Raw genomic sequence first — 14444 nt, forward strand, 5'->3', positions numbered from 1 at the left:
AAGTATGGAGGGATTGATGATTACTGTATATACTCGAGTATAAGCCAACCCGAGTAAAATATGAGTAACTAATTTTTGCCATGCAAAACTGGGAAAACTTATTGACTCGAGTATAAGCCGGGTATGCATTGTCCCCTCATCCACATCATGGTATGCACAGCCTCCTCATTCCCATCCTGGTATGCATGGCTCCTCATCCTTATCCTGGTATGCATGGCCTCGCCACCCCCATCCCTATCCTGGTATGCATGGCCCCCTCATCCCCATACTGGTATGCATGGTCCCCTTATCAGGCCGGGCAATCACATGTCCCCACTACTTAAGGGAATGAATATTCACCTCTCTCCATGCCTATGGGAGTGGAGAGAGGTGAATATTCATTTCTCTTAAGTAGCGGGGACATGTGACCGCCCAGTCGCTGCACAAAGCCGGCGGTTGCGACCACTGTGTACGCTATTACAGAGAAATAAATATTCACCGCTAGCGCAGTGAATATTCATTTCTCTTTAGCAGCGGGCACAGGAGTTAGCCGCAGCAGCCTGCTCCTGTGACCAACTGCTCCTCCGCTGCCGTTCCCCCTCCATGTTCTGTACCCTCACTCAAGTATAAGCCGAGGGGGCGTTTTCAGCACAAAAAAAGTGCTGAAAAACTCGGCTTATACTCGAGTTTATACGGTATATAGTTTACGCCAGGTGTCTCAAACTCAGCCGGGTAAATGGGCCACACATAGTAAAAATTTGAATATGACGGGCCATGTTCTTTGCAGGACAAGATGGTTTTCAGTGATACCATTTTTGTTCTATATAACTTTTAGATAATTTTTTTAACCATTTTTGGTGTTTTTTTATGGTGTTTATCACGTGGTATAAATTTTCTTTTTTACTTCAGATTTTACATAAAACTTCTTCTTTAGTGGCAAAATATTTTTATTTGTTTAGTTTGAATTTTTTTTTTTATTTATAATTTATTTTTTGTTATCCCCCAATCGGCCCCATACAGTAATATAGTTTAACAATTAGTCCCATATAGCAATTCTGTCCCCCGTCCTGTAATAATGTCCCCATCCTAGTCCAGTTCTTGTACTAATGTCCCCCTACTGAGCCCTATCTTTTAGTAATTTCTCCATGTTGTAGTAATGTCACTTTTCTGCGCCCCATCTTATAATTTTCCCTATCCTGGTCCTCTTCTTGTAATATTGTCCCCCCTATATGTTGTTTTTCACATACACATTCATAAACGGCGCACATTCAGCTGAAAACTATCGCTGGCATAAATGGTCCTCTGACTCCCACGACTCCCAGGGACTTCACACTGGAGCCTCGGGGGCCATACAATCGAGCCTCGCGGGCCGCGTGTTTGTGATCCCTGGTTTACAGCTTATTGCGAAAGTTACCAGCCACCTCTTCAGTGTATCGGAGGAGGCCAATTTCCTACACAAGGAGTGCATGCTTATAAACTTTTTTTTTTTAGAGCTTGAATGATCTGCTCTGAAGCTGGCCAGATCCCTGGATCCTGCCAACTTTAGTGTCACTGTGCTTTTTTGAGGTAAAGCTTTCAACTATGAGAAGCATAGTTTGGGTCAGTAGCTGGTTAATTGCGATCTGACGCGCATAGTAGGGCAGTACCGCAAAAGAAATGAGAGGGGGTGATGGTAGTGCTCAACTGGGGTAGTTGTGTATGGACGCAACACCATTAAGTGTCTTAGAATCTGCGGCTTCAGCCCCATGGCTAGAGGAACAGCAATTCCTTTAGTGGAGAGATCAGTGCCGAAATCGCTTCACTAAAGTGATGGTGCTGGTCTGAAATGGTATTTAACAGTGAGAAATGTAAGATTCTACATCTGGGCAAGAAAAATGAAAATTACATCGACAGAATGGGAGGAATAGAACTAAACAACAGCATGTGTGTATACTAATAGATCACAACTGCACATGAGTCAACAGTGTGATGCAGCAGTAAGGCTACGTTCACATTAGCGTTGCGCCGCCGTGCGTCGGCGACGCGACGCACGCTAAAACGCGCGTTTTGCGACGCGTGCGTCGTTTTCCGACGAAAATCGGACGCACAGAAAATGCTACATGTAGCGTTTTCTTGCGTCCGACGCTAGCGTCGGAAACGACGCACGTGGCGAAAAACGCCACCAAAACGACGCACGCGTCCCCTATGTTAAACATAGGGGCGCGTCGCCGGCGCAACAGCGACGCACATTGGCGGAACGCCAATGTGAACGTAGCCTAAAAAAGACAAACACGGTCCTAGGATATATTGAGAAGAATTGAGTCTAGATCACATGAAGTAATTCTCCCCCTCTACTCCTCCTTGGTCAGGCCTCATCTGGTACTGTTTCCAGTTCTTGACACCACATTTTAAAAAAGACATTGAAAAATTGGAGCAAGTTCAGAAAAGAGCTACCAGCACTATGACATATGCAAAAAAGAAGGCTAAGAGTAATGGCTGTCTAGAAATATCTCAAGGGCTGTCACAGTACAGAGGGATCATCCTTTATTCTCATTTTCACATGGAAACACGAGAAGCAATGGAATGAAATTGAAAGGGAGAAGACACAAATTAGATATTAGAAACTTTTTGACAGTGTGAGTGATCAATGAGTGGAACAGGCTGCCACGAGAGTTGGTGAGTTCTCCTTCAATGGAAGTCTTCAAACAGGCTGGGCACACATCTGACTGAGATGGTTTTGTGAATCCTGCATTGAGCAGGGGGTTGGTACATGATGACTCTGGAGGGTCCCTTCCAAGTCTAACATTCTATGATTCTATGTCAATCAGGAGTGCACTGCTCCAAAGCAAGTGGCTGGGGAACAGTGTGGTCCTGAATGTAGTTCATTAGAAAAACCGTTTTAAAGTGGCCATCTAAGACACATTAATAACCTAATCCATGGATATGTCAATATCAGATCTGTGGGCATCCAACACCCGGCACCTCCACCGATCATCTGTCTGGACCCCATTCTGCAGCTGCGTGTACACAATGTACAGTACCAGGACAGCACAGCTCTGTGCACTGTGTAGTGGCTGTACTTGGGTACCACATCTCATCTCATATTGAAGTGAATGATAGCTGGACAATCACTTCAACACTGTTGCCCCCATTGTATATGGAACCTTCAATCCCCGCTTCCTCTGTTCTCATGTTCTGAGGACCCTTCCTCTGTGGAAATTGTGAACCTCTCCACTGGTGTGGAAAAGATAAGTGCTGATGTCGGCAGCAAAGATCGAAGGGAGAGCGCCAGGTTTGATCACTATACATTAGTAAGTAGGGGTGGAGGGTCTCTGGTAAGGAAAGGTTCCAGTTTCTGCAAATACTATAAATAAGTGATACAGTTTCTAATATATTTTTTGTTTTACTCCCTTGTGACCTTCAAGATTTGATGATAATGTCTGTCCATTGATGGCCACTGTTCTGAAACCTCACATTATACCGATGGAAAAAATGTATTTTTCCTTTATTGAAGGCATCGCTAATGGGTACAGTTCTGGTTAGTCAATTAATGGGGTTGTCAGCCAATAAAATATTATTTGGATGTTTTACATAAACTTACTAATGTAAGTTTGGAAGGGGATAGGGGATAACTTCACTAATTTCTGGGGTCTGACCAATGAGCCCGACTACTGGGACTCTTTTGACCCTCTTTATTTATTCGTATGGGAGTTCTGAAGACAGCTGAGCGCTGCACTTGCCTATCTCCAACAGTCCCATTAAGAATGTATTGAGTGGCAATGCGTTTGATCGACCGCCACTCCATTCACAATGTCCCAGTTCTCAAGATCAGTGGGGATCTCGGTGACTGAACCCCAGGTGATTGGAAAAGTAGTGTATGGAGGATAATACCCTTTTTAAATTATGAAATCCTGTTCCCAAAATTTTCTCTTCTGTGTTCATCACCTAATCCATCCCCCCTTCTCTGTCTCTGCATAAACCATGATTGAGAAGGTGGCTATATGAAGTAACAAACCATCCCATTATGATGTTACTGGTTACATCCCCACATACCGAAGGAGAAACCCTCCTACCTGTGCTGGAAAGAACATGGAAGGGAAGCCATGACCAGCAGATTGGTGTGACATTAAGGCTGTGTGCCTACGTTGCGTTTTTTTATGCATTTCTGCCGTGTTTTTTGCAGCAGTGGAAACGCATAAAACGCTTAAAAACCGCATTCCCATGCAATCCTATGGGATTCCGCAGTTGCTGTGCCCATACTGCAGATTTTCCCGCGGCGGAATCGCATAGCGCTAAAATCTGCAGCATGTTCATTATTTCTGTGGAATCGCGGCGATTCCGCAGTCATAGGATTGCATTGAACGATCACTTTACGCATGTGGCTATGCCCACCATGCGTAAAGTGAGCGCTTCATGTGCGGCTGGTACCTGGGTCTGGAGGAGAGCAGACTCTCCTCCAGGCCCTTGGGAACCATATTCATGTAAAAAAAAAAAATAATAAATAAGGGTATACTTACCTTCTGATGGCCTCCCGGCTCTCAGCGGTGCACGCGGTGGCTTCCGTTCCCAGGGATGCATTGCGCGAAGGACCTGGGATGACGTTGCGGTCAAGCGACCGTGACGTCACAAAGGTCCTTCACGCAAAGCATCCCTGGGAACGGAACGTACCGGGAGTGCCGCTGAGGAGATCGGGGGCCGTCGGAAGGTGAGAATAACAATATTTTTTATTTTTAACGTTCTGTGTTTTACTATTGATGCTACTTGGGCAGCATCAGTAGTAAAAAGTTGGTCACACTTGTCAAGCACTATGCTTGACAAGTGTGACCAACCTATCAATCACTTTTCCAAGCAATGCTTCAAATCGCTTGGAAAACGCAAGCATTCTGCAAGCTAAAAACGCTTGTGTTTTGTGGGAAAACGCATGCGAATTCCGCATTCATTTTACCTGCTGCAGGGAGTTGCGGAAATGCTGCGGACATTTCCGCAGCATTTCTGCAACGTGGGCACATAGCCTAAGACATTGCCTGTATGAAGCGTAGGGCGCACCACAATGCAAGAAAAGATATATATAACTGGAGGTGCTACGACAGGTAGAAGCCAAAATATGAGAAGTTGAGCGAGAAAGGGCTACCTGTATGAAAGTGCACGCTCACAGAATTCATGATGTAAAATGAAAATTTTATTCGACAACAAGCATCAGACAAGACATGACTAAAAACTAAAAAATGAAACAAGAACGGTACCCCAGACCCAAAAACCTCATGAGAGCTAATACCATAATGTGCAGAAAAACAATATACAGACATAGAAGGATGTGACTGAAGAATCACAATATATAGAATAATAATCTTTATTTTTATTTAGCGCTAACATATTCCGCAGCGCTTTACAGTTTGCACACATTATCATCGCTGTCCCTGATGGGGCTCACAATCTAAATTCCCTATCAGTATGTCTTTGGAATGTGGAAGGAAACTGGACTACCCGGAGGAAACCCACGCAAACACAGAGAGAACATACAAACTCTTTGCAGATGTTGTCCTGGGTGGGATTAGAACCCAGGACTTCAGCGCTGCAAGGCTGCAGTGCTAACCTCTGCGCCACCGTGAAGAATCTAATGGTGGGAGCGTCACTCTGTCCTTAGCCTTTATCGACTGCGCAAGCGCGATGCTCCTGCGCAGTCTGGTATCCCGCAGTGTTACGCTGCCGGGGATGAAGATTGTGGCCCAGGAGATACTATAACTGTATTGGCGTGCACAGCGCGCCGATACAGTTACATTCTGCGGCAGAGCAGGGAGAATCAATCTCCCTACTCTGCCGCCCAGCCGCTATGGGTCCCCTGATCAAGTGGGGGGCCGGTGCCAGCAGTGGGCCCCGCGCCTGTCATCGCAGGGTCTGCTGTATCTGCATTTAGCCGATGCAGCTGACTGCATTGATGAGGGAAGGAGCGCTGCGCTCCTCCCATCATCCCCCTGTCAGCATCTGACGTTACCGACACCGACAATGACAGGAGGCGTGATAACTTCACTGCCCGGTGCCTGCGGTCCGGAGGTGAGCGGGAGCAGCACAGGAACCAGGAAGAAGAGAGGAGTATTTATTGTTTTTTTTATGGGGGCTGCCTTATACTACAGAGTCTGCCTGTGGGAGGGTGCTGCCTTATACTACAGAGTCTGCCTGTGGGGGGGGGTACTGCCTTATACTACGGAGTCTGCCTGTGAGGGGTGCTGCCTTATACTACAGAGTCTGCCTGTGGGGGGGTGCTGCCTTATACTACAGAGTCTTCCTGTGGGGGGTGCTGCCTTATACTACAGAGTCTGCCTGTGGGGGGGTGCTCTGACTGTGGGGGGTGCTGCCTTATAATACAGAGTCTGTCTGTGGTGGCTGCTGCCTTATAATACAGAGTCTGCCTGTGTGGGGGGTGCTGCCTTATACTACAGAGTCTGCCTGTGGGGGGGGTGCTGCCTTATACTACAGAGTCTGCCTATGGGGTGCTGTCTTATACTAGAGGGTCTGCGTATGGGGTGCTGTCTTATACTACAGGGTCTGCCTATGGAGTGCTGTCTTATACAACAGGGTCTGCCTATGGGGTGCACAAGATTGGGGCGCAGGATGGCAGCAGCACAGCACATACCAGGATGGAGACCATATACCAATATAAATGCTAGTGTTATTCTAAATGCACAAATCATTGCTGCCAACATGGAAGGGAAGCCATGACCAGCAGAGGTTGGTGTGACATTAAGACATTGCAGCACTCAAACACCACTTTTATATGTTGAACAATCTTTTCACCCCATTCATGATCATGAATGATGTAACCTTTTTATGGTGGTAATAAGGGGCCTTGTATAGCATTGCTCAATGTGTGCAGGCTGAGATTTTGTCAGCTGTGTGTCACAGCTGACGTCCTGCATAAGTAACAATCGGTGGAACCTCCTATCACGGTCATTGAAACCTCTAATTTCTACTGTCAACGATGACAGCCTGGAACCTGGAAAAAACAAGCCTTCTTATAGCTTTGTCATTGAAAAATTAAGAAAAAAAATACTGCTTTAATAATATGGCAAAGCAAAAACAATTTCTCGTCACTTCACTGGGGGGACGCAGGAACCGTAGGTTAATATGCTGCCTCCTGGAGAATATTATGGTAAATCATTACTATGTCTCTCAATGAAGACTACAAGAAAGATTTTATTGTAAGTACCAAAATTCTTCATTTTTTTCTTTGTAAAAAATCTCTTTTAGTGTGCCAAAGGAAGCAAATCATAAAAATCTGTATAAATCACTGTAATTGTATTGACTCAATGTAACTGCCTCATCACTTTGACCGCACGGTGTATGCCGATAAATTAATAAAAAAATAGAAAAACAATTCTTAAACTGCTGTATATTTATTTATTCTGCCTCCTAAATATCAGGCTAAGTCTCCGTTCAGTAATTACATCGATTTCTGGCTAAATCCACTAAAAACTGTAGTCAAACCAACCCCCCCAAACCAAAAATGTCACTATAACGAGGTAGAAGGCAAAGTCACTTTGGACTTTGTTTGGCCTCTCTTCCGGGGGCATCCATTTTTTAAGGTTGTGTGATTGATCACTGTTTTGTGCATAAATTTAAAAAAAAGACACTTCTAAAATGAAAGCAAGATGGAGTCTATATCCTTAAGGCCGGAGTCACACTACAGTGAGATACGGCCGAGTCTCGCAGGTTAAAACCAAACTCTGGCACCGGCACTCCGGAGAGGAGCGTGCGGCTCCATGTATTGCTATGTGGCCGCACGCTCTGCTCTGGAGTGTCTGTGCCAGAGCTTGGTTTTAACCTGCGAGACTCGGCTGTATCTCGCCGTGTGTGATCCCGGCCTAACTCTGCTGCCCGACTAATCTCTCTTCTCACTACACTCCTGCTTCCCCTCTTTGCAAATCCCTTCACTGGCTCCCAATTTCCCAGCGTGTCCAGTTTAAACTACTAACGCTGACCTAGAAAGCCATCCTTAACCTTTCTCCTCCATATGTTTCCGAACTAGTCTCTCAATATCTTCCCTCATGTAATCTCTGGTCCTTCCAAGACCTCCTTCTCTCCTCCTTGCTTATTCGCTCCTCACGCAATCGCCACCAACACTTCTCCCGAATATCCCCCATCCTCTGGAATTCTGTGCCCCAACACGTACAGTTATCCACCACATTTGGATCCTTCAAAAGAAACCTGAAAACCCACCTCTTCAAAGAAGCTTACAGCCTGTAATGACCACATGGCCACCTCAACACCATTGGAGCTACTGCAACCCTCGACCTACTGTCTCCTTCCCCATAATCCTGTAGAATGTGAGCCCACAAGGGCAGGGTCCTCTTCCCTCTGTACCTGTCTGTCATTGAATAAAAACTTCAACTCATCTTGCAAAATATAAATCCCCACTCAGGTCCGCCATCTGTCAACGTAATAATATGGGGTTTCATATTATTAGTAGCGCAAAGACTCTGAAAAAGCTACATAGTCCCTTCCACCTCCGCTAAAAAAAAATATATACCAAAATCCGTGCTCCTAAAGCCAAATGCCCCAATTTTCTCCAAATCTAGGGTTAACAGAACAATTTGGTAGTAAAAATGTAAATTTCTATTTTCAAGTCCAATATTAAAAAATTCTGAGTTGTCAAAATACTCAGCCCACATCTACATGAATTCTGAGAGGAATGTAGTTTCCAAAATTGGGTAACTTTTGGGGGTTTCTGCTGTTTTGGTACCTCTGCAAATCGTGCCAACAAATAAATTTAGTGTAAATCGATTAGCAGGACCCCATCCATCTGCCACATCATTAATTTCTAGCCATTGGCCGCAAGCTCTTCGAATCACCTCCTACCTGATGGCATTCACGGATCTTCTTTGCGCAATGTCACGTGTCTATGACATCACAACTATAATATTGTGATAGGTCGGACAGCCAAAAGAGCCGCTGACGCTGGAGGCAAAGGATGGTTCTCAGGGCTCCTCCCCAGCAGTCTGAAATTACATGACTGATTGACAGAAGCCTATGAATCGTTTTGCACCAACTCTACCACAATCTATTCCAACAAAATCTGCATTTCAAGAAACAAATGATGCCCCTCTCCTTCCTAGCTCTGCCATATATCCAAAACAGTGATGTATGACCACACATGCGGTATTGCTGCATTCAGTATAAATTATGTAATAAACATCCATTTTCTACTAAAACCCCTTGTGGAAATGAAAAATTGGGGGCTAAAACAACACTTTAGCAGAATTTTTTATTTTATTTTTTTAATTTTCACAATCAAATGTTATAAAATACTGTGAAGCATCTGTGTGTTCAAAATGCTCATTAAATTAATTACTTGAGGCATCAAGTTTCCAAAATTATTTATGCTGTTTTGGGACCCCAGGAGCTCTGCTAATGCAACAACCAACACTGTGTCTGCGATCTATTCCCGTCAAATTTGCTCTCCAAAAATCAAATAGTGCTCCTTTCGTTCAAAGTCTCAGTGTGCGCCCAAACAGTAGATTCCTACCACGTATGGAGTATTGCTGCGTCTCAGGTGAAATTGCGAAACAAACTGAGTTAATTCTTCCTTATTCACCCTTCTGAAAAGGAAAACAATAGAGCTAAGGCAGCATTTTATGTAAAAAAAAAACGTAATTTTAACTTTTTTTTTAATTCCACTTTGCATTAATTATGTGAAGCACCTAAAGGGTTAACACGTTTCCAGACACAAGTTTTGAATTCTTTGAGGGAGCAGATTTTAAAATGGTGTCATTTAGACTTTTCCCAATATATAGGGCCAGCAAAGTCATTTTAAAACTGCAATGGTTCCTTAAAAAAACAGATTTAGTAAAATTCCTTGATTAGATGAAAAATTGCTGGCAAACTTTTAAGCCTTCTAACATCATAATAAAGTAAAAGGACTTTTGAAAAATAATGCCGATGCGGATTAATTATATGGTAAATGTTATTCATTAGATATCGGATATAATAGGGGGATCTATTCACAAATACATGAAAACCATGGATCCTAGTGTGAGATCCGTGAAACTCAGGCCATGTTCTATTTTGATATATACAGTAGTATCCTTTCTCACCCTCCTCGGGTCCAGTGCTGAGTCTCTGCCACTGCTCCCAAGTTTCTGTTACTGGTTGCAGTGCTAATTTCACTTCAAAAGCGCTGCAGCCAATCAGTGAACTCAGCGGCTTGTGCGGTAAACTCAGAGTATTTGAGCTCTGTTATTGGCTGCAGCAGGACAAAGAGAGCAACCATGGAGACACCGTACTTGACCTGGGGAGGGCGAGAAAAGGACAGATTTTTTTTTAAACAAGCTGCAGTTGGGGAAGAGATGTTTTGTGAAACATGATAAACACCTTTAAGGGTATAACTTTTAAAACTGCTAAATTGTGTCAAATTTCTGATGCTTTGATCAATAGATGCAAAAAATATCAACCTAAATTTACCAAAAAATATTGTGCCACAGAAAAACAATCACTGGGATATGTAGGCGCATTCCTGAGGTATTGCTATGTAAAGTGACATGGCAGATTTGGAAAATGGGTTTGGTTGTGAACACCAAAACTGGTGGCGTCACTATTGGGTTAAAAGTCGTGTCCCAACTGGACAAGCACTTCTCCAAAGGAAGTCAGGTCGGGGTGTTGACCCCAGGGATCCGATGCTATCACCATTGGAAGATGCGGGGTGGCCACACTCTTAGGCTAGAGCATCACTGCAACATTTGTTCACCCACTGATTTAAAGCTAAAAGTTAAAGGTATTCTTAAGTAATATAATATTGATGGTCTATCCTCACCATGGGTAACCAGTGTTTGATCGGTGGGGGTCAATACCCGACAACCTAACCACTCAGCTGCTACTAGGTCCAGCGAAGTAAATATTGGCACAGACGTGACAGCACAGCCAGGTTCTGCCTGGAGCTGTGAGGCTGAATGGAGGTACTAGTAGCTGATCGGTGGGGGTGATGATGGGTGTCAGACCCCCATTGATCTGAGATAGATAATTTATCCTTAATTCACCTCTTTACATGACTATCACAAGAATTCTAACATGGCTGATATTCTTGCGATGTCACAAATATCTGGCAACTCTATCATATGTAGACATTGACAATATTACCCCAACTCCAGGGAGACCAAAAGTCATAATGGAGATTGGGCCTCATCCAGCTTTGGCTGCTTCAGAGTGATTGTGTTTGCTGATCCACAAGCTTGAATTTATTTGTACATGCTGAAAACTGGCGTAATTATGAACAAAAACAGAATTTCTCTTGGCTGCTGTTCTGTAGGTAACAGATATTGTTGAACGAGTTAGCAGTCTGCTAAGGAACAACTGAGCACAACTCAAATGCTGAGTGATGAGAGGGAGACTCTGGTTTATTTGGTATCTGTGTGCCATAACACGGTCAGCCGGATGACTGGTCTGGACTGAAACCTTTTTCACACCCAGGTAGAAGAATGAGGCACACTGTAATGTTCTGTTGAGATCCTGCCAACATGGCTGCCTTCATTATCTGCTGGCAAACACAAATTGCTGCTGTATTGTACATCTTACTTGTATCATCTGTCTTTATTTCTTTTTCTGAATTGTTCCCTTGAATATCTGGTTCTCCATTAGTAGCACAGAATTGCTTAGGTGTTCCTAGCTCATCTTGACCACACTCTATGTCATCGGATTCAGATTCCTCTTCAGTTCTCATATTGTTTGGATTTACATCTTGCGGGAACATGAAGAAAGTCATTAAGAGATCCCGCGCCATTGCTACAACTTCACTGGTACTCAGGACTTCCCACAAACCACTGGAGGCAAGGATGAGGAATTGGCTTCTGCTGTATATCGGTACAGATATGGTATGGGGTGCTGGGATGACAGATTTCTTAAGTTGAGCATCGCCATGGAAACCAAGTCCCCTCGTAACAGTGCAGAATCCTTCAATTAATCCATAGCTTTCATTAGAACTGACAGAACCTCCGGATTTCAAGACTCGCTTTCTTTCTTGACCATTTGCTGTACTGTGATCTCTAGTGAGGCAGTGACTCTTCCCATTCTTACATAAGACTGCCTTAATGTTTCCTTATAAAAGCAAACAAAGAAAAGATTAACAGAATTATGAAGCATCTTCGCTCATCATAGTTGCAAGATGTACTATATGTTTCGGTACGGCCGTGTTATTTAGACACCTAATAGAGTGGGTTAAAAAAAAATTGAAAAAATGGCAAATTTAAAGGGAACTGTGTCAGCAGAAAATGACCAATTGTATAAATCAGGGTTTTGTGTTAAATGTATTTCTTTTTTTACATATCACAATCTGGATTAAAAATAAAAAAAATAAAAATAATGGCCCTTGTGGCTTTTTTTTCTACACTTCTCATTGTTTGAGAAAATAACGCATGTATATAGTCACAATGATCAGATGCCAACCCTATCTTTTGTAGTAAAGGGACAAATGAGAGGTGCAAAGGTCAAAGGGAAAGGAGCAGGGTGAGCTGCAACATGGCCTATTGTTATTGGTGGCTCCTATGTTATCAGCCATGTATAGAGGAATCACATGTCACTGTAATCCTACCTCTGATAATATGGAGCCTTTCTGCAAACTAATTCTGAAAGAGCAAAGTTTGAGTCTAAAAAAGCGCTCATGGTTAGTGTGAAAATTTCAATTACTGATTTTATTTTTAATTTTTAAATAAAGATTATAGTATGTAAAAAACACATTGCAATTTAAAAAAAGAAATACATGTAACTCCAAAACATGATTAAAGCAATAGGTCATTATCTCATGAGAGTTTCACTTTAAAAACAAATCTGAGGCAACGGTGATATCTTTTAGTAATCCAAAGCTCTCTTTTTTCACATCATGTGTGCACGTATGAGCTTAATAAACATTTAGATCAATTAGATAACTAACCTTAAGAACACTGATATTAGATTAAGTCCAAGAGGTTTTATTTTATCAATGTGGTGGGGGCTAAACCTGACCCATCCAACCCCAGTGACCATATCTCATTGTATTTCTTCCTCACTCCTGTTTTTTTTTATACATTATTATGCAAAGGTTTTAAACAGATGTGGAAAATATGCTGACAAGTAAAAATGTTTTTACAAATACAAGTGTTAATAATTTATGTTTTTAGCAATTAAAATGAAAAGTGAATGAATAAAATAAAAAACTAAATTAAATCAGTATTTTATGTGACCAACCTTCCAAACAGCATCAAAGCATTACTGTAATTCTACTGGAGTCTTTGATGTTGCTCCAAACGTCTTGGAGAACTAACCACAGATCTTCTCTGGTGGTAGGCTTGTGCAATTCCTTCTGTCACTTCATGTAATCCCATACAGGCTAGAAGATGATGAGATTAGGGCTCTATGGGGCCTTTTCATGACTTCAATCTGCACAAGCACTGCCTCCTGCGTCTATTTTCCTGAAGCCCTTCGCCAGGGTAACAATGTGCAGAGTGGGGACTCTGCTCCTGCCGCCACCGCTGACATTTGTCTTGAAGCCCACGGCCGGGACACCCCCTTCTCCCAGCCCAGGGCCTGCAGCATCGCCCCACTTCTGCAGCTGCCGGCTTCCAACATGTGACCCTGCCTCCTGTGACCACGCTCCACCGCCGCCACCCCCCAGTAAACTAAATTCGAACTATAAGACGAACCCCCAGTTTCCTTCCCAAAACTTGAGTTGAGTTTTATGATCCGGTGCATCTTTTAGTCCGCAAAATATGGTAGTTCGCTATGTAAAATTTTTCATGACGAGGAGATTTTGAATTTGCTGTGCACAGATATCTGTAGTTTCACTTTTTTTGTCCTTTCATATCACACAATGAAATGTGCAGATTCCAATAATGTGGCATAATAATAACAGAGGTCCCAAGTAGGGTTGAGCGAAACGGGTCGTTCATTTTCAAAAGTCGCCGACTTTTGGCAAAGTCGGGTTTCATGAAACCCGATCCGACCCCTGTGCGGGGTCGGCCATGCGGTACGCGACTTTCGCGCCAAAGTCGCGTTTCAATGACGCGAAAAGCGCCATTTCTCAGCCAATGAAGGTAAACGCAGAGTGTGGGCAGCGTGATGACATAGGTCCTGGTCCCCACCATCTTAGAGAAGGGCATTGCAGTGATTGGCTTGCTGTCTGCGGCGTCACAGGGGCTATAAAGGGGCGTTCCCGCCGACCGCCATGTTACTGCTGCTGATCTGAGCTTAGGTAGAGGTTGCTGCCGCTTCGTCAGAAGCAGGGATAGCGTTAGGCAGGGTCCATTAACCACCAAACCGCTTGTGCTGTAGCGATTTCCACTGCCCAACACCACCTTCGGTGTGCAGGGACAGTGGAAGCTACATTTTTTTTTTTTCCCTCAGCGCTGTAGCTCATTGGGCTGCCCTAGAAGGCTCCCTGATAGCTGCATTGCTGTGTGTACGCCGCTGTGCAAACCAACTGCTTTTTTCAAAGCACAAATCCTCTTGTTCCTTCCTTTCTGCACAGC

General features: G+C 43.7%; 1 protein-coding gene across 1 annotated transcript in view; it reads right to left on the bottom strand.

Annotated features, from left to right (window-relative positions):
• Window positions 1–9223: 9223 nt before the first annotated feature.
• PP2D1 (protein phosphatase 2C like domain containing 1) overlaps window positions 9224–14444 on the bottom strand; it is a 37312-nt gene continuing 32091 nt past the window's right edge. The window contains exon 3 of the mRNA XM_069732243.1: window positions 9224–12039. Within this exon, the coding sequence (XP_069588344.1) occupies window positions 11372–12039 (668 nt within the window). The 3' untranslated portion in view covers window positions 9224–11371. The remainder of the gene's footprint in view (window positions 12040–14444) is intronic.

This window comes from Ranitomeya imitator, chromosome 6, assembly GCF_032444005.1.
Source record: "Ranitomeya imitator isolate aRanImi1 chromosome 6, aRanImi1.pri, whole genome shotgun sequence".
Taxonomy (NCBI): domain Eukaryota; kingdom Metazoa; phylum Chordata; class Amphibia; order Anura; family Dendrobatidae; genus Ranitomeya; species Ranitomeya imitator.